Genomic DNA, 25,364 nt, shown 5'->3' with positions numbered 1-25,364 from the left:
TGTACATTATATCTGGGCCTTAAGCACTCTAGAATTTACGAGAAAATATATTTTTCTAGAATCCTGGCCGGGCACATATATAAAGAGGTGGTCTTGATGGTAGAGACTAGTTATTGTTTAGTAAGAGTCATGGTTTAACAGGAGTTATAGGCCTACTTGTGACCACATGCGATCTCCATGTGGCTTAGTGATAGGCATTTGTTAAAGATGGCGCTTTGTTGATGTGTGCATTTTGTTTGTGACAGCAGTTGATTATGCCATGTGTATGATTATGTGAAATTAAGGTGAAATAAATAAGTGTACCAACTGACAGCATTTTGTGTGCATATTTGTGGATACATAAACTGGCGATCATAAAGAGGACGTAAAAATTTATGAGTAAATACGTGTGTAAGTGTGAAATGATCAAAATGAAAGTGATTCGAGGGAATATGTCGGTAAAACATCTCAAGAATGAACTCGCCAAGAGCAATCTCCCGATGAACAGGATGAAGAAATCGCTGTGGATTTGATTATGGGAAGATATTGCTGAAAAGCGAGATCTCGAAAAGTTTTTCATCGAAGTCGACTAAGATCCAGACAAAACTTTGGAAGATTAGGTAAATATGACCAAAATGTGTTCTAACTTAATGACCATGATACAGACACTCAGTTCAAATCAAATCAAAATCTCTTTATTTGCAAATGAGGTGTCTACCTCGGTGGCAAATGGTACACTAAAATACATTATTGTCAAGCACTAAATATTAAATTAACAAGAGAAGAAAATTTTTCCTATAGTACAATATTATACAATTTACGCTAACAATGTTTTCTATTAAACACACAGCTCATCCTTAATAAATTTATATTGTTTACAAAATTCTAATTATAATATCTCCTGTACTACTTACAAATATAGTCAACTGATATACAGTATGTGGAATTGCTTCAAATGATACTATAAAACTGGTATAACATTAATATTTACATTGCATTTATTTATTTACTATTTTGTTTTTTACCCGTTCTGGATCCTAAGTAGCATAACGACCTGCTGCGTCTTAACCAGAGCCCCTTTTGCCACCACTTTTCAGAGTTCCTGAAGGGCCTTCACAGCTACCGTAGCGGTCCCAGGGCCCTCGAAGTCCCCACTGTACTTCACCCCTACAGGCAGTCCCCTACTTTGGCTGTCCAAACTCCTTAGACCAGGGGATGGAATTAATTTATTCACACACATTTTTTTTTATTTACAATAACCTGCACCGGTCGAATGCCCTCTAACACTTCATTTATTTTCTCTGTTGCTGTTTATTCTCTTCTTGAATATCTGTACAGATTTTGGAAAAGGATCAAACACTACCCCTGGTAAACTGTTCCACTCCTTCACACCCTTCCCAATGAATGAAAATTTACCCCAATCGCTTCTGCTAAAATTCCTTCTAATTTTATATTTGTGGTCAGTCCTGCCGATATAATTATTTTCCAACTGAAGCCTCTCACGGATATCTCCCCATGCTTCTTCTCCTGTATAGGCTCTATATAATCCTGTAAGTCTAGTTTTCTCCCTTCTCTTACTTAAAGTTTCCCACCCAAGTTCCTTTAACATTTCTGATACACTACTCTTTCTCCTGAAATCCCCTGTTACAAATCTTGCTGCTTTCCTCTGCACACTATCTATTTCTTTTATTAGGTATTCTTGGTGAGGATCCCAAACACTGTTTGCATATTCCAATAATGGACGAACCATACTCAAGTAACTTTTTTCTTTTAATTCTTTGTTGCATCCTTTAAGTAGCCTCATTATGACATGTAATGATCTGTATGCTTTCCCAACAATGTCATCAATATGACCCTTCCAGTGCAAATTACTTTCAAATCTCACACCTAAGTATTTGCACTTGCCATCTTTTGGGATAACTACCTCATCCAAAGTATATTCAAATTCAGTTTTAAAGCTCCTGTTTGTAAAAGTTGTAACAGTTGATTTGCCTCCATTAACCTTCATATTATTTTCTTCAACCCATTGTTGGATACTTTCAAGGTCCCTTTGTAATTCTGAACAATCCTCAATGTTGTTTATTTCTCTATAAACAATTATGTCATCTGCATACAATCTTATTTTTGATGTTATATTGTTCCCTAAATCATTTGCGTATATTAAGAAAAGTAACGGACCGATTATACTACCCTGTGCAATTCCCTTCCAAACTTTCTCTTCCTGCGATACATTATTTCCTACTTTGACTTTCTGAACCCTTGAATTTAGAAATGCTTTTATCCAACGTGTAACCCTTACGTCCAATCCTATTCCCTCCAATTTCTTTAATAATATTCCATGTTCCACTCTATCAAAGGCTTTGGAAAGATCTATGGCTATGCAATCTAACTGACCTCCTGAATCCAACTGATCTGATATGTCCTGCTGAAATCCCACCAGTTGTGCCTCACAAGAAAATTTCTTTCTAAATCCATACTGGCTCCTCATGAACCAATTTTTATCATCACATATCCCTCTGATGTACTTCGATATTAAACTCTCCAGAATTTTACAAACTATACTGGTCAGGCTGATTGGTCTGTAGTTCTCTGGTTTCCTTTTATCACCCTTTCCTTTATAAATTGGTATTATTATAGATTCCTTCCATTCCTTTGGTATTACACTATTATTTATGGCATAGTCAAAGAGAAATTTTAAATAAGGCACTATGTACCACCCCATTGTCTTTAATACCTCCCCAGTAATTTGATCACTTCCTGCAGCTTTTCCTTGCTGAAGCAGTTGGATTTCTCTGAAAATATCTTCGTTTGTGAATGAGAAGCTTCTTGTTTCCCTCTGTCTCTCTCCCTCTCTATCTTCTGTTTCGGTTTCCAACTCTTGACAATCATCTACTGAATCTCTAAATTCCCTACTAAATAGGTTTGCTTTCTCAGTATCTGTTAAATAGTGTTCACCCCCTTCTCCCACCATTGTAGGAATTTGGACTCCTTTTCCTTTTTGATTCCTGATATATGAATACAGCTTTTTCCATTTCCCTTTGTGGTCATTACCCTCTTGAAGTATGCCATTCATATAATTCTCTTTTGCTTCCTTTTTCACTTTATTCAGTTTCCTCATTAGCTGTTTTCTAGTTTCTCTACTCTCCCTACCCTCTTTGATTTTCCTGTTTACTATTCTACATTTTCTTTTTAATTTTCTTATTTCCCTTGTATAATAAACAGGTTCCACATTAACAGACAGTAATTCGAAAGTAAATTACAAAATCTGGGACATTGATTCACGAGTCAATTCCAACTTAACTGAACAGAATGACAAACTTGCTGATCAAATTTCAAAAGTAAATGACAAATTTTCAGGCAATATTTCAGACGTCAATTCCACCCTAACAGATTTTGGATCAATTTTGAAAGTATACGACAAAATTTCTCGAGCAAACTCTGTTTTAACCGGACAAATATCATGAGTGTACACACAGATTTACAAAGTTGAACAGGGCCTAGAGTCGAAAATTTCAACCGTAGATGACAAAATTTTCTCGCAAATTACCAACGTCACCAATCGATTAACGCAGCAGATATCAGACATCAGGTCAAAACTGGGGCAGGTTAAACAGATCTATTGTTGGGTATGCCAGCTGGAAGGGGATATTTCGAACCTCAAGGAGGTGGAAATCCAGGTTTCTGGCATAAACCAACTGGGGAGGATTTCTACTGTTGAGGGAAATTTTGAAAGCCAAATTTCTACTCTTGAGGGAAATTTTGGGAAGCCGTATTTCTGCTGTTGAAGGAAGGTTAGAAAATTGGATTTCAGCCATCAAGAGAGATGTGCAGATATAAGGGAAAGCATCCTTCATGCAGTATTAATAGATTAACTCAAACAGGACATACCGTCACACCTCTAACCCCTTCAAACCTAAATGGCAATACAGGACACCTAGACCCAAAGGTGATTATAGAGAGCCTTCCGGAATTCCACGGACGACTGGAAGAGAACCCGACTAGCTTTATCCAGGGATCGGTCAGTCTGTTAGGAAGGACTAACCTACCAGAAGACATCTTCGTGCAACTCATCACACCATGATTTAAGAGGCAAGCCGCTACTTGGTAGAACAACTTAAAGGGCTTAAATTAAAACTGGGTGGATTTCATGAGGGAATTCCTCGCTAGGTTTAATTCCGATGGGGCAAAGAGCTCCGTGGAAAGGAAGCTACTGACTGAGTCACAACCCACTGGCATGAGAGCTAGCGCCATTGTCCTTCAGAAGTACCAATTCCTCAAGCATCTGCAGCCGGAAGGAAGCGAGAACGAGATCTTACCAGACATCACAGAGCTACTTCACGATAAGATTCGACTCCTAGTGAAAGTATCACAGCTGAGATCCTTTGATGATCTACCCAGAATCATGGCCCAGCTGGAGGAGGAACACAAGAGCAAAGCTACGGAAGAGACCAGCACAGTTAGAAAGTGCTACCAGTGTGGAAGATCGGAACACCTGAAGAACAAGTGCCCAACCTTGACGTCGGAGAAACTAGGTCTGGCCCATTCTGGATTAAGCGGAAATGGGACCGAGAACAGGACGTTGTCTCAAGACCTGACAGACTGTATACATTTAAATTTAATAATTTCATTTTTAAGTCCTTATTGAAATGAGAATAATAGATGATTAAAATTTAAAATCCACCTTTTCAATACTAATATTGAACTAAACAAGTTATAACATTTACTTGGAACTAGTTTCGTCTCTGGTGGGCGTCATCTTCAGCAAAATATGAGACCAGGCAATTGTAAATAAACATATTATTATATCAATGCACATATAAACACTCTTAATATGGGACTTAATGATGCCCCTAAAAGTATCTGGAGAAAACTTCAGACAATCACAATTTCAAAATCTTGAAGTCATGATTAGAATGACACTTAACACAACATAATTCTTTTCACTCAAGTTAGAACTTTGAAAGTATTGAGTTTGACTTAGAACCGTAAGATTCTCAAATAAATAAAAAGTCTTGTAATAAATGAAATGTTACACGAAGTTCGAACCACATATAGAGTTTCTCTGTAAATATGACAGTCCCAATCAGAACGATACTTTAACATAACACAATTATTTAACTCAAGATGAAATCTTGAAAATCCTGAGTTCTACTTAGAGTAGGAAGATTCACAATTTAAATAAAAGATCTTGTCACAATTGATCAGAAGTACAAAGGGTGAAACATGTATAAAGTTCCTTTATAAACATTAAAATTATTCATGAAAAAACAAAAAAAACAAAACATGTATCATATACACATCAATAAACTACCATTTTGAACAACTGCCTATCATGAAGACTAAGAAGAAGACTGCACCAGATGCATGTCAACTGCCAACTCAACAAAACCAATTCACATACTTAACTTCATTCACATGGCTATTATGACTTCTACAGAAATCATCAAAACAACTCCAACTAACCAACTCCTCTCTGCCATCAAGACTGCCCATTCAGGCTTCTAGAAGAATATGACACAACATCTTCTCGTAAATTCTAGAGTGCCCAATAGCATAGTTACAATGTGAGGAAGGTTCTACATAGTTCTCGTCATACATAGCGTTGTTCTGGATATAACGGCGTGTTACACAATATTGTAGTGGATTATACATCATATGTACAGGTAATAGTAAATTATATGCTATTAATTGTGTGTTGTTACATTAAATAAACTCATTAATATATATACAGCAGATAGTTCATGGCATAACCTCACAAATAATACGATCATGATTTGTACCAAATAAAGACTGGCCGTAACTACAATAATAATAATACTAATAAATGTAAAGAACTTCACTGCCACACCTCACAAATAGTAATAATAATAATAATAATAATAATAATAATAATAATAATAATAATAATAATGATGATTCTGCTCAATATTGGCTTTACTTACCCATGGGTTAGAGAATATTGTTTTCAAGTAATGATAATAATTTCATGTGGCTATTTTTAGCCGAGTGCAGCCCTTGTAAGGCAGACCCTCTGATGAGAGTGGGCAGCATCTGCCATTTGTAGGTAACTGCGTGTTATTATGGTGGAGGATAGTGTTATGTGTGGTGTGTGAGTTGCAGGGATGTTGGGGACAGCACAAACACCCAGCCCCCGAGCCATTGAAATTAACCAGTGAAGGTTTAAGTCCTCGACCCAGCCGGGAATCGAACCTGGGACCCTCTGAACCGAAGGCCAGTACGCTGACCATTCAGCCAACGAGTCGGACGTTTTCAAGTTATATCACTCTATTACACCTGCATCACTCTATCATAAGAGCTGTCACCTAATTCATCTGAATCATTGAAACGAAGAATAGTTTCATCATCCAAATGAGCATGCTTAGCAATTATGTACGGAAGAAAATGCAATGAAATATTGGTGCGCATTGTAGCGCAGCAAATCTGGAACCTATTGACATCTATAAAGCGATTATAGAACTACACTCAGTAACAAACAGCGATGAGATACCACGTCCCATCCAGCAGATAACAGTTTTCGATGGCTCTAGATGAGTTAACTCATCATTATCCAATTGATTAACAACTTTTGGTAGACAAATTAACTCGTCACACCTGGTTAAGAGGTTAATATTAATCAGTATAAGAAAACTAAGACTGGACTGGAATACAATTATTGAAGAGGAGTGGTTGTGGAAGGAGAGGCAACAGTGGAGAAGTGCCATCAATACCCTGATCTGGCAGGAGCTGGACTAGAAAATGTACATAATGATGATGATGGTGATGATGATGATGCTTGCCTCATTTATAAATATTATATTAAAATTTGTCACTGATGTATTTCATATTTAAGGAACTGTTGTTAATTAATTATGTAGATACTGAGTTGTCGGGTTCGACGACATGTGCGATGATTTGAAAATGTGAACATGTTGGTGTCGACTGCAAACCACCACCTGTGTGTATCTACTGTCCAGGTGTGCATGTTCCAATATCCAGGGATTGTCCTACATTCAGGGAGGAGGAGAAGATCAAGAAGATCAAAGCTCTGGATATGCTCTGTTATCCAGACATCAGCAGAAAGTTCAAATCCATGGCTGCTCCGGAGTTCTCCTTCGCTGAAAATGTTGCAAAAGTATGGATCTCACCAGACAGCTTTACACCTACCATGAGTATACATCAAGCATCGAAAATCTTTACTAACCACCAACTAAACTTTACAAGTAAGGACAATGACAGTCCCAAGAAGGTACCTGTACCTCCTCTGGGAAACCTATAAGCACGTCATTGCCAATCTCATCTGGGAAAGACTACTCCGAGAAACGTTCAGCTGGGAAATCCTTCCTGTCTGGGATAGGGGGAAGGACTTCCCTAATGCCCAGACAAAGAGGGAGGTGAAGGGTAAACCACAGCGCTTCCCTACATGGTAGGAAAAGAAACCTACTCCAACCTGATTGGGGATCACTGCAGCCCCAAAGAAGACTGGCAGACCATCTGCCAAATCTTCTTCGAGGCACCCTATGCCTTCTTGCTTGACTCTTTTCTGGGGAACCTAGTTCTCCCAGAAAGTAGTCACACGCGCCCACTATTCACGTTCAGTGAGCTCATCATCAGCAAAGTGCTCAGCTGCCATGTCAGCGTCGACTGAGGAGAACATGGAAGAAGAGGCAGTAATAGATGTTGATGGTGATGACGATGCTTATAACGAATATTATAACGAATAATTATAGATAGCTGGACAAAAGAAGGCCACATCGTCGCCATAAGACCTATCTGTGTCGGTGCGACGTAAAGCCCCTAGCAAAAAAAAAAAAAAAAAGAAGGCCGATCAACTGTCTTAATTTTGTCAGTCTTTTGATTCACACAAAAGACCTATAGTTATATTTGTTGCCTAGCTGAGTTGTGGCAAGTGATGTCCGTCTATGCAGCCACCAGTCTGTGTACAGGAATCTTGTCTGAGACCTGACAACATGAATGTGAGAGGCTACTATCATTACTCCAAGTAGTCGTCGCCATAAGACCTACCTGTGTCGGTGCGACGTAAAGCCCCTAGCAAAAAAGAGAAAAAAAAAAACCAAGTAGCTGTGAATGGCAGGGCGGCTGGAGGTGTTTGTACCCTAGTCGGTTCAAACATCTTCTGTGAAGTAGAGGGGATATTTATCTGAAGGCAATTGCAGTATGTACTCTGTTGCCCATAATGACAGCGGTGTGCATCATATACTTTCCATCAGACTACAGTCTTCGCGTACATGAGCTACAAGACTTGGCCGTTCAGTTACCTCCCCCTTTCCTCTTTGTTGGAGACATAAATGCCCGTAACACACTTTGGTTTCTCCGTCTTACTGCACAAGGGGGAGGATTATTGAGCAATAGATCAACCAGGTCGATCTTTTTGTGTTCAGCACAGAGGAACATACTTACTTCAGTAGTGCACATGGCACATTCTCCCATGTGGATGTCATCTTATGTAGTTGTGCACAAGTTCCCCGGTACAGTGGCAAGTAGATGACCATCACTGTGACAGTGACCATTCCCCTACAGTTCTCACACTCTTAAATCAAGAATGGAATGAATTGACAAAATGTTGGCTACTTGGTTAGGCAAATTGGCCAGAGTTAACAAAACGCTCATTGATGGCAGATAAGATGCTGGGGTCTGTTGATGATTATGGTGGATCCATTACAACTGGTATTTTGACTGCCACTGATGAAACAATACCTTTCTTGTCCGGCATTTCTTGCTGGAAGCAAGTCCCATGGCAGACTGACAAAATCATTGCAGCCATATGTGATCATTGATGAGTTTTTAAGCATTATTGTCGAAAACCTATCATGACCAACCATAATTCATTTAAGCAGATATCCGCTAAAGCCCATATTTTGATTATAGAAAGAAAGAAAGCTATTTGGGAAAAGTATGTGTCTTCCATTACGGCAGATTCACCGTTATCAAAAATGTGACCGAGCAAGTGGCTGTACGGTTTGGGTCACTTAGCTGTCAGCTTGCATCCAGGAGATAATGGGTTTGAACCCCACTGTCCGCAGCCCTGAAGATGGTTTTCTGTGGTTTTCCTTCTTCACACCAGGCAAATGCTGGAGCTATACCTTATTAAGGCCATGGTGACTTCCTTCCCACTCAGCCCTTTTCTGTTCCACCATCACCATAAGGCCTACCTGTGTCAGTGTGACATAAGCAGATTATAAGAAGGAAAAAAAAAGTGTGGACAAAACTCTGCCATATCTTTGGAGTATATAACTCACCAACAGTATACATCTTCATTATAGGCTGTTATTCCTTTCAGCGTTCAGTTGGCAGACCTCTGTGATTTTACATAACTCTGCCAAAATCCTCCATTTGTAACTAGCTCAGTGACTTCACTTAGTTCTGTACCTTTTATCTTTAAATCATTAGAAAAGTGAGTCTAATAAACGTCATCTTGGTCTCCCTCTACTTCTCTTACCCTTTATGACAGAGTCCATTAATCTCCTAGGTAACCTATCTTACTCCATTCGTCTCGCACGACCCCACTACCATAGCCATTATACATATAGTTTCATCAGTTGAGTTCATTCCTAATACAGCCTTTATACACTTATTCTGAGTACCCTCTTGTCATTCTATACACTTATTCTGAGTACCCTCTTGTCATTCTTTCCTCCTGTTCGTACCAGCAATTTCTTGCTACTTTCATGTCTTTTACTTGTAAGTTATGAATACGATATCCTTAATCCACCCAGCTTTCGTTTCTGTAAAGCAAAGTTGGTCTGAAAACAGACTGGTGTAAAAATAGTTTCGTCCGGGAGCTGACTTCCTTCTTATAGAATACTATCGACCGCAACTGCAAGCTTACTGCATTACCTTTGCTGCACCTTGATTCAATCTCACTATACTACCATCATGGGGGAACACACATCCTAAATACTTGAAATTATCTACCTATTCCAGATTTGTATCCCCAATCAGACATTGAGTTTTCTTGGATTTCTAATCTGCTGACATCAGTTCAGTCATAGAAAGTCTAATTTTCATACCATTCTCATTGCACCTACAGTACTTTCATGTTCCAAGATATTACACTACAGGCTTTTGGCACAATCTGCCATTAAAATCAAGTCGTCAGCATAGGCCAAACTGCATATTACATTTCCACCGAACTGAATCCCTCCCTGCTACTTAATACCTGAACAACAGAGGTGAAAGATTACATCCTTGTCTAACCCCTGTAAGTACCCTGAACCAAGAACTCATTCTAACATCAATTCTCACTGCAGACCAATTGTCAACATAAATACCTTTGATTGCTTTTAATAATCTACCCTTAATCCCATAGTTTTGCAGTATGGCTAAAACATTTTCCTTCATTACTCTGTCATATGCCTTCTCTAGATCTGTAAAACATAAGTCTATTCCTCTCGTAACATTTTTCCTTTACCTGCCGCACACTGAAAATCTGATCCTGGCAGCCCCTGTGTGGTCTGAAACCATACTGGTTTTCATCCATCCTACTACTCCCTACCGCTGATTCCACCCTGCCTTCCAAAGTGCCAGTGAACACCTTGCCTGGTATCTGGTATACTCATCAATGAAATTCCGTTGCTTATAGAAAGGTGCAATTACTGCTTTCTGAATTACAATCCCTGGTGTACTAATCAATGAAATATCTCAATAGTTGTTGCAATCCTTTCTGTTCCCTTGTTTATAGAGAGGTGCAATTACTGCTTTGTCCAATCAGAAGGTACCTTACTAACATTCCATGCTAATCTCATTACTCTATCAAGCCATTTCATCCCTGCCTTCTGATTATATTTCATCATTCCAGGTCAAATTTAATCTATTCATGCTGCTTTATGACAATGGAGTTTATTTACCAACCTTTCCACTTCCTCAGGTGTAATTTCACCACCATCATTATTTCCTTTTGCCTTGAGAAAATTTTCAGAATATTACTTCCACCTGTCCAATGATTCCTTGGGGTCTATTATGAGTTCACCTGATCTATGTAAAACTCTACTCATTACCTTTTTCACTCCTTTGAGATTCTTTAGTACCGTCCAGAAAGGTTTTCCTGAAGCTTCTTGTAGCCTTTCCATGTTATTACCAAATTCTTCCCAAGACTTTGTGGATTCAACAATTATTTATTTCGCTCTGTTTCTTTCATCTACATACAACTCCCTGTCTGCCTCAGTCCTTGTTTGGAACCATTTCTGATTCTCTATCCTTTTACGTTTACAAGCTCCCTTCACTTCACTATTCTACCAAGATATTTGCTTTTTCCCATTCCCAGACATTCCACGGCTGTTTCTATGGCAGCATCTCTGTATGCCTCCCATTCTCATTCTATATCCTGAACCTTCTTACTGTCTATTGTCTATTTTCAGTAATCATAACCACGTCCTTTTGTCCATTTTCTTCATCCTGTAGATTCTCTACTCTTATTCGTCTGCAGACAGATTTCACTTTCTCTGTCGTAGGCCTAGAGATACTTAGTTCACTACAGATCAGATAATGGGCTGTATCATCAAAAAATCCCTGGAATACCTGCATATTCCTAATAGATTTCCAGAATTTGAAGTTGCTTGTAATATAATCTATTATGAATATGGTGCCCTTACACTCCTCTATGTAGCAGGGAATAACCGTATGATTGAAGAATGTATTCATAACTGCTAAACCCATACTAGCACAGAAGTCCAGTAAATGCTTCCCATTCCTATTAGCTTCCATATCCTCCCCACATTTCCCCATCACATTTTCATATCCTTCAGTTCTCTGTTCAACTCTCACAATGAAATCATCCATTAGCACTATCCTATCCTTGCTGTTGACCCTATCTATGATGGTTGACCCTGACTATGATGTCACTCAGTGCTTCATAAAACTTGTCACCAAGCTTGATAGCTGCAGTCGCTTAAGTGCGGCCAGTATCCAGTAATCGGGAGATGGTGGGTTCAAGCCCCACTGTCGGCAGCCCTGAAGATGGTTTTTCGTGGTTTCCCATTTTCACACCAGGCAAATGCCGGGGCTGTACATTAATTAAGGCCATGGCTGCTTCCTTCCAATTCCTAGGCCTTTCCTATCCCATCGTCGCGACGTAAAGCAAATAGCAAAAAAATTTTAAAAATTTGAAAAAATAAAATTGTCAAATTTATTCTCATCTGCACTTTCATGGTGAGTAGACTGAGACAATTCTCTTCCTAATTCCTCCAACAGCTAAATCTGCAAACATCATTCGCTCATTTATGTGCCTAACAGAAACTATTTTGTGTGTAATTGTATTCCCGATGAACAGTCTTACGCCACACTCCGCTCTTCCCTTCCTAACGCCTGTTAAGAATACATTATAATCTCCTGTCTCTTTCTCATTATCTCCCAGTAACCGAATATCATTAACTGCTAATACATCCTCTTTGCCGATTCAGCTAGTTCAACTTTATTTATTCCATAAGGCCTGTTAATATTGATAGCTGCTCATCACATTCCATTTCGTTTGCCAGGATGTTACCAAGGAGTCTTTTGCCTGTCAAATGGAAATGGGACTCTGTTACTCCCATAGGTCCAAGACTTGCTTAAAATGTTCTGAGTGTGCTTAGTAAAAATTCTGTAAAGCAGGATGCTAACCTACTTACTCATAATCTTAGTGAGAATCTTTATTTTCTTTATGTATGGCACAGATTAAGCATACTGATTGACACTTAAATATTATCTAAACCTAATTTTAGGACTAATAAACATTTCTACATCTATTTATGAATTGGAAAAATGGTCAAGGAACTAAAATCAAAATTTTGTGTTAGATATATTTTTTTAGTTTTTAGGTCTTTCGCACTTATTCACCTTTTTCATTTGTGTTCAGTAATAAAAAGTAGTTGTTGCAGATGCCAACACCACACTTTTCTGACTGACAGATGTGGATGTAGGATTGAGATTTTCTTCTTTTCATATTTACTGTACCTGCTTATTTTGGCGTTGGCTGTATACGATTACATGTTGACGCCACAGTGACAGCTCCATTATCAATCCAGCATGCAACAATCAGCTCTTCTTCTTTACTTTAGGCAAATTCATATGTTCGTCTTTTCTTCACGTCAGTAGAAGAGGCCGAGAGACAGTCCAGGATTCAGTTTTCGTGGATGATCCCTTTCAAGCTATACACTCTAGAACAAAGATGCATGACCATCTTCAAACCCATAAACATATTATCAAAGTCTGTACGGTAGGTTTTGTACGGTAGCAGGAGAGTGGTCGATAATGGATACAAGAGATACTGCAGATTTACTAAAAATTGATCTCATACTGGGTATTGGCAAAGATTTTGATAAATTTGCAAAGACACCGAGAACCCATCTGCTATGTTCAAACACCACACTATAAAACTAAATGTGATCGCCTTTCCCTGCATAAGCAGCTTGCACCTGTGCCTTCCATAGTACAGTATCATGCACTCATCGTATGCAAAATTCTGCTCTGCTCTGCAATGTTGAAGGCATTTATGCTCTTATATTTATCACAGGACATAGGTCATAATTTCCAAAAAAATTTCATCTGAACTTACGTTGTCTGCATGGTGAATGAACCTCATTATCTGAAGGGAACGGTCTCAACGCATGGCTTTGCTAACCATTGTGTTATGAAGAGGGGTAATACTGTATTTGCTATTTGTATTTATTTATTTATTTATTTATTTATTTATTTATTTATTTATTTATTTATTTATTTATTTATTTATTTATTTATTTATTTATTTATTTATTTATTTATTTAATTATTTGTTTGTTTGTTTGTTTGTTTGTTTGTTTGTTTGTTTGTTTGTTTGTTTGTTTGTTTGTTCGTTCATTCAGGATCAGCAACAACATAACGCCGAATTACAAAGATACAAGCTATTTACAATAGATATTAATCTAAAATGAAAGATATATAAATATTTACAAAGGACACAAATAAACACAATAAAAACTGTACAATCATATCTTCTTCTTGTTTTATGACCGCATAAGATCACTTCAGTCAGTCCATCGTTCAGATCTCTTTGAAGGGATTGTTCAGGCTTTGCGGTCTTTTCAGTACTTCTTCAGATGCTCCGATCTTCGTGCCCTTTCCTCGGCTGAAGATATGTGTGTTATTTTTTTTGCTTAAGGGTAAAGCAGAGGTTTATATTCTTGAGTTTTGTATTCAATTTTATCTTATTTGTAGTGTTTTCTGTTGTAAGGCCTATTTCTTTCAGATCCTCTCTTACTTCTCTGATCCATTTACATCCTGTTGTGGTATTTTTTGAGATGAGATTGTGTTGTACTAGTTGTTTCAAAAGTCTTGAATCCTGCATCCTCATGATATGTCCAAAGAATCCCGGTCTCCTTTTACACATAGTATCTGTAATAGGTTCTACCTCTTTGTGGTGGTATTTGTCCATTCAGATGTGATCCAGTTGCCATCTCCTTGAGTATAGTCAGGGTGTTTCCATGTTTTTAGTTTTTGAGGTTTTCTCTTAAAACATGTAGATTTTGAGATTAAGTTATGGTATCTACACAGGTCAACTAGTCTCTTTCCATTTTTATTTGTTTTCTTGTATGCTGGTCATCTTCTGATGGTGTCACGGTATTATTTATCTCTGCCTAGTTGAGCGGTAAAGTCGCCTATTAATAATTTTACATGATGTTTGGGGATCTTATCTATGGTCTGGTCCAATAGGTCCCAAAATTCTTCTGTTTCCTCGTGGTCTTTTGAGGAGTTGTTTTTATCATTAGTGGGAGCATGGGCATTTGTTATAGTACAGATTTTATTAAATGCCTTCAAGGTGAGTGTTGAGAGTTGTGGAGACTGTGATTTAATTCTTGAACTGAGTTTATTATTTTAAGGCTGACCAAAAATCCGTTCCAAATTGTGGGACATTCTTCATCACTCCCTTCCCGGGTATACCTTTATAAAGTCTGTACTCTTGAGATTCCAAGGCATCCTGGTCAGTGTTTCTAATTTCCTATAATCTCATGATAAGAACTTTGTGTTGGTCCATTATGTCGGTGATCACTTTTAGTTTACCGGTTTGAATGAGTGAGTTTATATTGTGTGTAGAGAAGTAAGTTATCTGCTTTGGTTTAATTCTTGATTTTATCTTGTTCGTGTATGGACCTCGTGCTGTAGTCTTTCACTCAGAAAGCTATTAATTAGAGCTAGGAGTCTCCTATGCATGTTAAACCATTCAGAAAGTTTGTGTGCAAGAAGCATGTGATCCACGGTATCAAAGGCCTTCACGATGTCGATATAGCATACATCAAGTTGAGAGCCCACGTGGATGCCTGACATGGGATGATGGAGGAGAATACCCAAGTTTTTTACGCAGGAGCTTCCAGGGAGGAAACCATGCTGCTGGGGGAATATGTATGGAATTGTAACTGCAAGCAAACGCTGGTGGATGATCCTTTCACAAATGATTGATAAAGCAGGTAATATAGAGACCAGGCGATAATTTGCGATATTCAACCTCTTTCCACCTTTAAGAACAGGTGTGATATAAGCAAGTTTCCAGGAGTTCGGAAAGCAGCCAACTGAGAAGCACCGATTGAATATCACACTAATAGGGTATGGAAGAGTTACTGCTGTATTTTTAAGGAAGATAGGACTGAGACCATAAGGGCCTATGGGTTTTATTTTCTGACAAAGACGAAAGTAGGGAGTGCACTTCAGATTCAGTGGTAGAAATATTACTGAAGCTATGGGAAGTAACAGGTTTGATTTTAGGAAAATCAGCATACTAAACAGGTTTAACAAAATTAGAGGTAAAATATTCATTGAATAATTCAGGTCTATCTGCTCCACTGGCTACAGAATGATCCCAGTTTACTACTTCCAGTATTCGTTTGTTGTCTCTTCTGTTATTTATAAGTGACCAGAACCTTTTACTGTTGTGTCTTACTTCAAGGCAGGATCCGTTAATATATTCTGAGTAATCCTGCTTTAATAAATACTCTTGGTGTTTGCGAAGGTCAGAGAATATTTTATAATTTCTCTCGGAGGGCGCATTCTTCCTTTCTTCTCCAGACTACCAATTTTTGTAGTTCAGCACTTTTAGTATCACTCTTCTCCCAAGGGGGGCATTTTCTGGACATCGAATGAGTAGGAATGAGGTCACGGATAACAGCAAGCGTCCAATCATAAAATAAATCCTCTGCGTCTTGAACTTCAACGCAATACAACAAGTACCATGGTAAAAGGGACATGGTACGATTAGCAGTCTGCCAGTCAACTTTATGCCACACAGGCACAGAGCTCTTAAGAACAGGTCGATGACATCTCGGAGCACGGGGAGGGGTGAGAATGAAAGTTGCTTCAACGGACTTGTGGTTGGAGTTTAAAATATTTCGTCTCACAGAAACAGATGAGGGCTCGTTATAAGAAAGCAGGTAGGCAAGAAGATTATTTCTGCAGGTGTTTTCCAAGACATGCTGTTTGAAGTTCAGTCCAGTAAAATAGTGGTCCAGATACCATTTGTAAAGGTTATTAGAAGGCTGACCTAATGAAGGGGAAATCCAGGAGACAGACAGATTAAAGTCTCCTAGTATGACAATGTTATCTTTGGAATGAACGGCTTTAAGCACAGAGGAAAGAAAAGCTTCAGAATAGTTGAGATAAGAACGAGGTGGTCTATAGAAACATGCAAATGGAATGTAACTTCAACCCAAACAGCTTCACAGTCATTCATCAGATCGCAGCGTAGGGTCGCATGCCATTTAGATTTGACAGCAATTAAAACACCTCCTCCCCGGGATCCAGTTCTATGATCGACCCTGAATAAGGAAAACTCTTTAGAGAGTGGTATTTCAGAGTCTAGCACAAAATCCGTCAACCAACTTTCATTTAAGGCGATAACATTGAAAGCAGCTAATTCTTGAACATGAAGTTCACAGTCTGTAATCTTATTTTTTATGGACCTGATATTTTGACAGTACACAGAGAACTCATCATTCGTTGTAGGCCCAGGGTTAATTTGTACATCACCAGACAGGAGTAACATTGTTAGTAAGAAACTTATCGAGGAACGGAGTGCATGACAGCGTAATTTCAACGAATTATGGGTAGATGTTGGGACCGTAAGAAAACAAGACAGATTAGCCATCGGTAAGGAAGGAAAATAAAACTTACAATCCAAAGTTAACTAGTCTCCTGCCTGTAAGAGGGTGAGGGAAGTTTCCATGATCCATAATGTACCTGCAGGCAGATCACTCGCGGCAGTTGAAGAACCCTCCCCCATAATATACGTAAGCTGGTCGCAGCTCGACCACGTGGCACACAGACACAATCTCGCCGATTTCACCATTATATCGTCACAGATTGCAAACTCACTATATTCCACATCACCACTAAATTCCAACAAAATTAGAGACAGCAAATCCTTGATTAACCACACATATTACTAAAGTAGCACAGAGGATACCCACACTGAGACATTAACTCACTGCCATTTTGACTGTCCTATCACGCGTTTCTGTGGGGTTTAGTAGTGTGAGATGTATGTCTGTGAAGGTACTTAATAAGGCAATCACAAGTATCCAGTCCCCAAGCTAAAGGAATTAACCAAACACTGCTAAAATCTCTGACTCAGCCAGGAATCAAACCCGGAACTGAAGTCCACTTGGCCAAGGAGGCAAATCTGTTAGTGAATTATCGGATAGCCATTAAATAATTTTTATTCTAAACTAAGGTATAGGCTTTTGATCATATTTTGACCTAAATATTTATGAATGTGCCAGACTTTTTTAAAATTGATTATGATTGCTTGTGATCTCTGGAAAGGCCTGTTGCAGGCCTTTCTACTGTATTTGGCACCCATGGGTGACCTAGTTGTCTGGGTGTGTGTTGTTGAAGTTAATGAGGTAGAGAGAAGGTGTAATTTGGTGCTGGCATGTAGCCTACTTCTGTCAAATAACACCAAGAGATCTGCTCAAGGCTAAATGTTCCCATCCAATGGATGAATCACCATCAACAGCATAAATTTGCCCTCACTGCATACGAACACTGTGGAGAGGTTTGGAATTGAACCCAGGTTTTTGGCACACAGTCGAGTGATGAGAAACTGTATACTACCAGTTCCCAAACACTGCTGGCTAACATTCTGATGGTAAAATTGTTCAATCATTCACCACTGGTATGCATTTAGAACTGTTGCCTAAGTGGCAGATTACTGATCGGTTGTTTACTTAGTCGTTTTTTAAATGCTTTCAGAAACGTTGGAAATGTACCAAACATCTCCCTTGGTATATTTATTCCCATCCCTAATTCATCTTCCTATAAATGAATATTTGCCCCAATTTGTCCTCTTGAATTCCAACTTTATCTTCATATTATGATCTTTCCCACTTTTAAAATCTCAGTTTCATCTACTAACGTCATTCCAATTAGTGAATATTCAAGATAAACTTAAATATTATAACTAATTGGTCCGCCTATTCAATACAGTATATAATTTATTATATTTAGTACATGTTTCGTCCCCTAAGGGACATCATCAGCTAATAATAAATTAACATTAATATATCAGAAATACAAAATAGATATTATTAAAATTGGAAAGACACATTAAAATATTGATACATGGTTACGACATTTAAAATAAGATCTTAGAAATTTTGTTAAAATTGTAAGTCATATGATAGATAAAACAGTTAAATTGTCCATTTTACTCTTGTTGATATTCTTGGAAAATACCAGTTTTGCTTTATAAAACCTTAAATGATCAATTGTTGTAAATAGCACACTTGATTTGTATCTCTTGATGAAAGATTTGTTAAAACTTTAATATGCATTCCTTAGATAGTATAACATATTGAATGCTTCAGAATTTAAAGTCAGCTCGGGGCCATAGTGGGAAAGTTCTTTGTGGTAATGGATATAATTTTATCTGAAATAAAATGAAAAAATAAGTGTAAGTAACGTGAAATGGAAGATGAAATTAATATAATGTAATAAAATTGTATTACTTACTCCTTATTATTGGCCCCGATGTGCGGCGAAGGACTCACTTCTACCGAGGTAAGTGTGCATCTGCTTTAAAACAAGTACTGGTAGTTACTACGCTGAGCGGGGAGTGTGAAGGGGAAGTAGGAGAGTGTGTCCTAAAGTAAACAACCTGAGTGTCACCGAGCGTGTGACGTGTTAGAGTCTGACGTTTCTTCCTAACTCTCGCTTTTATTAGTTTTTCATATAAAATGTTATACTTCTCAGAAAGCTCATTGATATTATTTGTTGGATTGTTCCTCTGGTCTAGATAAATGTAAATTTCCTCATATATGTTTAATAAATGGCCTTTATTTACGGTTTTCAGTATTTTAAAGTCATTATCTATATTTTTAAACATGTGATTGGAGTCGGTCATGTGTTCGCTCATGGCCGAGTATCTGTTGTATTTCTTGGCTCTGGTGTGTTCCTGATATCTTATAATGAAGTTCCTAACTGTTTGTCCAATATAACTTTTTAAACAACTAGCACATTTCAGTTTGTAAACACCCGAATTTTAGAATTTATTATTATTATTATTATTATTATTATTATTATTATTATTATTATTATTATTATTATTATTATTATTATTAACGATATGAGTGTTATAAAATAATTTTGAGTTTGTGTTGTTAGTCCTAAAAGCGATTCTTAAATTACGTCTTTTGAATAGATTCGTAATACTGTATATTTTACTGCTATTATATATAAATACGGCAAATTTCTTATTCTCTTTTTTTTTCTCATTCTTGTATTAATGTAGTCATAGGCAGGCCATTCTTATATGCTAAATGGTATATAGTATTAATTTCTTTTTCTAAATCCTGGGTTGAAAGCGGAATATTAAAAGCTCTGTAAATCATACTAAAGAAGCCGGCTCTTTTATGAGCTCCCGGGTGTAAAGAATCATTTTTGATCATGTTTACACTCTGCGTTGGTTTCCTAAAAATATTAAAGGAAATGTTTTGATTATTTCTAGTAATTTTCAAGTTTAAATAATTTAAGGTGCTATTTACTTCAGAGTCAAGTATGAATTTGATATATGGATCAAGAGAGTTAAGTTGGTTGAAAAAGGTCTGGCCATTAGTAATTCTTTCATCTAGTATTACAAAGGTGTCATCTACAAATCTAGACCAATGGTACAAACCATCAAGTTTATCGATCATTTTAGTTTTTTCCATGTGATAAATATAAATTTCGGCTAGGATGTCTGATGCTGGGGCACCCATCGGAAGACCTTTTTGTTAGTAGATTTTGTTGTTAAACATAAAATAGTTATTGTTTAAGACAAAATCTCAGACGATTAAAAATTCATTTATTTCTTGTTGGCTCAAATGGCTAAATTGGATCAAATTCTCTTTAATAATGTTGATGGTTTCTTTTATTGGAATACTAGGATACATATTTTTAATATCATACGAGTGTATTGTGTAACTGGAATTTAATTCTAAATTTTTGGTAGCGTTACAGAATTTGATAGAGTTCTTTATAGATTTATTGTTGTGAAATTTGAAATGTGTTTGAAGAAATTTATGTACATATTGTGAAATTTTATATGTTGGATTAGTCCTGTAATTAATAATAGGTCTGATGGGTACCCCAGGTTTATGTATTTTTGGCATCGCTCTAGCAGCAGGAAGTCTCGGATTTATATTAAGGAGCTTTTTATTTTCTTGTTCATTCATCAGAAATATGTTGTTTTTCAAGATTTGATTTAACTCTTTTTGGAGTCCATTAGTGGGATCTTTTAACTATTGTAATATTGCTTTCTGTGAAGAAGAGTTCAGTTTTTTCAACCTACTGAGTTTTGTCCATAATGACTGTAACATTACCTTTATCAGCTTTTGTAATTATAAGATTATTATCTTGAATCTTTTGTTTAAGTTCTTTTAATTGTCTATTATTAGTGTGTTTAGGTTCAATTTTGCTATCAGGATTGACTAAAATATCCTTTAGTTTCTTTTTGATTTCATATCTTGTTTCTTCTTGTTGATCTAAGGGTAATTTTTGTATTCAGTGTTCTATTTCTGCAACTGTATCTATCTTATCTTTCAATTTATTAGAGTGGGGCCAATTATGTTTGGGTCCATTACTAAGGATAGCTTCTCCTGTTGTACTGAAGGATATATCAGATAAATTCTTGGTGGGTGGATGGAATTGTGTTTCTATTATTATGTCCTCCCGTGGTTTCGGGGAAATATCGGGAGAGACTTCACATTGTTTAAATAATGCTCTTAATATCTTATCCAAATTACTTTGTTTTAAATTTAAAATATGGTTGAGTTTAATGTTTAAATGTTTTTGGCAAGAGTTCCATTCAATCGGGCCCAATGATAATGGGGCTTTGAGGTGTGCCTCATAAAGCTTTGAGTTTAAATGAGCTTTTTTCTTGTAGAGAAGAAACGTCAGACTCTAACACGTCACACGCTCGGTGACACTCAGGTTGTTTACTTTAGGACACACTCTCCTACTTCCCCTTCACACTCCCCGCTCAGCGTAGTAACTACCAGTACTTGTTTTAAAGCAGATGCACACTTACCTCGGTAGAAGTGAGTCCTTCGCCGCACATCGGGGCCAATAATAAGGAGTAAGTAATACAATTTTATTACATTATATTAATTTCATCTTCCATTTCACGTTACTTACACTTATTTTTTCATTTTATTTCAGATAAAATTATATCCATTACCACAAAGAACTTTCCCACTATGGCCCTGAGCTGACTTTAAATTCTGAAGCATTCAATATATTATACTATCTAAGGAATGCATATTTAAGTTTTAACAAATCTTTCATCAAGAGATACAAATCAAGTGTGCTATTTACAACAATTGATCATTTAAGGTTTTATAAAGCAAAACTGGTATTTTCCAACAATATCAACAAGAGTAAAATGGACAATTTAACTGTTTTATCTATCATATGACTTACAATTTTAACAAAATTTCTAAGATCTTATTTTAAATGTCATAACCGTATATCAGTATTTTAATGTGTCTTTCCAATTTTAATAATATCTTTTTTGTATTTCTGATATATTAATGTTAATTTATTATTAGCTGATGATGTCCCTTAGGGGACGAAACATGTACTAAATATAATAAATTATATATTGTATTGAATAGGCGGACCACTTAGTTATAACATTTAAGTTTATCTTGAATATTCACTAATTGATTATAGTCAATACGGGATTAGTATTACTTGAAATGAAGCTGTTAAAGCTTATCACTTTTAACATCATTCCATGTCACCTCTCCTTAATGTTCATCACCATCAGGCAGACCTTTATGTTTACAAAATGTCATGTACCATGTATTTCAAAGATATTTAATTACATGGAAATCACCTACAATCTCTTGTGTTTTCATTTACAGAAGAATAAACCTAAGGACTACAGGCAGAAGTCAAATATACCTGTGATGCTTATATCATATGAGATGTTGTCACGTAATTTCAGTGATATCCATGACATTCAATTTGACTTGCTTATTTGTGATGAAGGGCATCGTCTGAAGAACAGCAACATCAAAGTATCCACAGTAAGTGTAGTTTTACAATTCTGTGATCAGAAATTGTTTCTTAATTTTGATGTTCTGCACACCATTTCTGAAGGATTTTATGACTTGATAAACCTTCTGGATAATCAGAATGCAAGTGAAATATCATGTTTTATTCCAGATGGCTCCATTTGCATTTTTTCGATAGTAACAAAATTAGAAATATTTTTCCTGCCTGCTAGCAAACTACAGCATATTCTGTTTTCAACTGATGCCTATATCTACATTCTATAACATTTTACACAGAACTGATTTTATTTTACGTAAGACACATGTTAAATCAGCCTCATTTAAGCAGACAGTTCGAATCCCAACAGCGGACATTGCCATTAGTCTCCTCCACTTGTCTTAAGCAGACAGTTTCACACTCCAGGACTCTCTTTTTTACTCTGGGCTATGTTATCCTTTCTTTTAAAACCATACTGCAGACATATGGGAATTAATTTTTAAATTTTGCACTATTTTGAGTCCAATGAAAAGAGAGAAAGAAATGTACGTAAGGAATGTTGTGGTAGCCGTAAAGTTTATTCTTCTATACAGGGCTCATTCCAAACTTTTCACTATGGTCATCTTGTGTTCTATTTAGTGTACATTCTGAGAATGCTAGTTGCATGGGAATGCTGCGAGTGACTGTTTACAATAGAACCTCGATAATTCGAAATCGATTAATTCAAAACCCTGCCTAATTCGAAGAAGCTCTCGTTCCCGGAAAAATGAGATACAGTTTTGCATGTTATTTAAATTGTTTAATTCGAAATACGGATAATTCGTAATTCGAAGTACAATGTCGGCCCCATTACTGAAATTCAGACTTTTAATTCGAAACTACCTTTACAGTTTAAAACAATAGTATGTTACAGAGTAATTTCAACTCGAAATTTATTCGCGTCATAATAGAACGCGTGTTCCGGAACGTGGAGGGGTAGCTTTCCGCACTTACACTCACTTCGGTGGGTCTACAGTGCGCTTCATGATTGCTAAACTGAATGAATTTGGAATTCTTTTGTATTCAACCTTTCAAGGAACGCCGTAATAACACGCAACAGGCAGCATGCGGAAAAACAGAATCCGCGAACACTGGCGATGCCAACAGTTGACGAAAAAACGTGGCTCATAGAATAAATTCATAGGCACCAAACAATATTGTCATTGCAGATGAAACTGCATTGCTTTATTTTAATGCGGGCCCAAACGGTCTTATGGTTTTAAAGGAGAAAGTGCCAGCCGGGGAATCGTACAAAGGTCGGGGATGGTGGTCATTGTAGTGTGTTGCAATGCACATGGAAGCAAGAAACTTTATCCCCTCGTCATAGGAAAGTTCGATAAGCCACAATGTTTTAAGGACGTCAGGCACTTTCCATGCCAGTACAAAGCATCTAAAAATGCAAACAGTACAGAAATCCAAAAAAATAATGCATTTGCACAGGGGAACCAGCATAATTTATCCTTGTCTTCGAATTGTGTGATTTTTTTTTCTTTCGTTGCGTGAGGTTATGTTTGTCAGTGATTTATCCAAGTGCATTATTTGAACATTGTAAATGCGCCTTGTTGGACACATTTTGGAAATAGTTCTTTCCATGGCATTTGAAAAGTTTAAACTGTGAATCGAGGTGATTGCATGTATTAATGGGTCTTAGAACACTGTGACGCGGCAAGTGTTTACATTTCCGAAGTACAAGAGAAGTGACATGGCGGGAAATCGTACAAGGATAGAGTCATAGGAAAGTTTGATTTTAAGGGAATCGGGTACTTTCTGTGTAAATACAAGGCATCTAAAATGCATACAGTATTGTAATCCAATGAATAAAGCACTTGCACATGGGAGCCAGCATAGATTTCTCCTCGTCTTTGAACCGTGCTTTTTTTCTTTCTTTCGTTACGTGAGGTTATGTTTGCCAGTGAGATATCCAAGTGCATTATTTGAATACTGTAAATGCACCTTCTTGGATACATTTTGGAAATAGTTCTTTTTTCATGGCATTTGAAAGGTATAAACTGTGAATCAAGGTTAACTAACGGACCTTAGAACATTTTGTAACACAGCAAGAGTTGGTTCTTCTGAATTGTGAATTGGCGGTTAATTCGAAATCACGTAATTCAAAGTCCAGTTTTTTAGTCCCAACGAGTTCGAATTAACGAGGTTTTACTGTATTCACAAGTTACCAAGGGATTTTCCAACTTAACTTGCATCGTTCTGTTCATAACTCAGATTGTTGCTATGCAGCAAGCGAGGGAACGACACAGTCCAGTAGATAATCAGGAACGAAACTGGTCCTATCACACACCCTAGGGATTAAGTTAGTCAGAGACAGGCTTCCAAGACCTTTTCATTTTTGGTTTTAGAAAAGTCAGTGGATAGTAGTAAGCACAAACACTTACAATGACAGGTGAACATTTCTCCAATTTTTAGCTTCAGAGTTGAACACACAACTGACAACTTTAACTGGGCTTCAGCTAATTTACCAGTACTGGCATTGACCTTTGAACTTTTATTACAATTTTGTGATAATAAATTTTACACTTTCTTCCTCATATGGAAGTTTTTACTCTAACATACTTGAAGAACTACACTATGTCAAATAGTTTTGATAACCCTACAATATTTAAATTAAGGTAATAATTACATGCTACGAAAAGGGGACATGACTTAACTAAAACGTTCCCAAGAATAAACAGTGAATAAAATGGGAATAAACTGCCAGAGAATGGAATAATAATTTAGAGTATCAAGGATAGGTTATGGAATCCAGTGATAAGCTACAGTAATTTAGCCCACAACAAGGTCAAAAATATTTAATAAGCCAAACCAGGGCATCAACAACCCATTCACTAGGTTGAAAA

The 25,364-nt window shown here is 37.1% G+C and overlaps 1 protein-coding gene across 1 annotated transcript in view; it reads left to right on the top strand.

The window, feature by feature from the left end:
• LOC136869107 (DNA repair and recombination protein RAD54B) overlaps nt 1-25,364 on the top strand; it is a 329,880-nt gene that overhangs the window by 145,953 nt on the left and 158,563 nt on the right. The window contains exon 9 of the mRNA XM_068227115.1: nt 22,341-22,505. Within this exon, the coding sequence (XP_068083216.1) occupies nt 22,341-22,505 (165 nt within the window). The remainder of the gene's footprint in view (nt 1-22,340; nt 22,506-25,364) is intronic.

This window comes from Anabrus simplex, chromosome 1 (assembly GCF_040414725.1).
Source record: "Anabrus simplex isolate iqAnaSimp1 chromosome 1, ASM4041472v1, whole genome shotgun sequence".
NCBI classification, from domain to species: Eukaryota; Metazoa; Arthropoda; class Insecta; order Orthoptera; family Tettigoniidae; genus Anabrus; species Anabrus simplex.
This window is presented reverse-complemented; position numbering and strand designations above follow the sequence as displayed.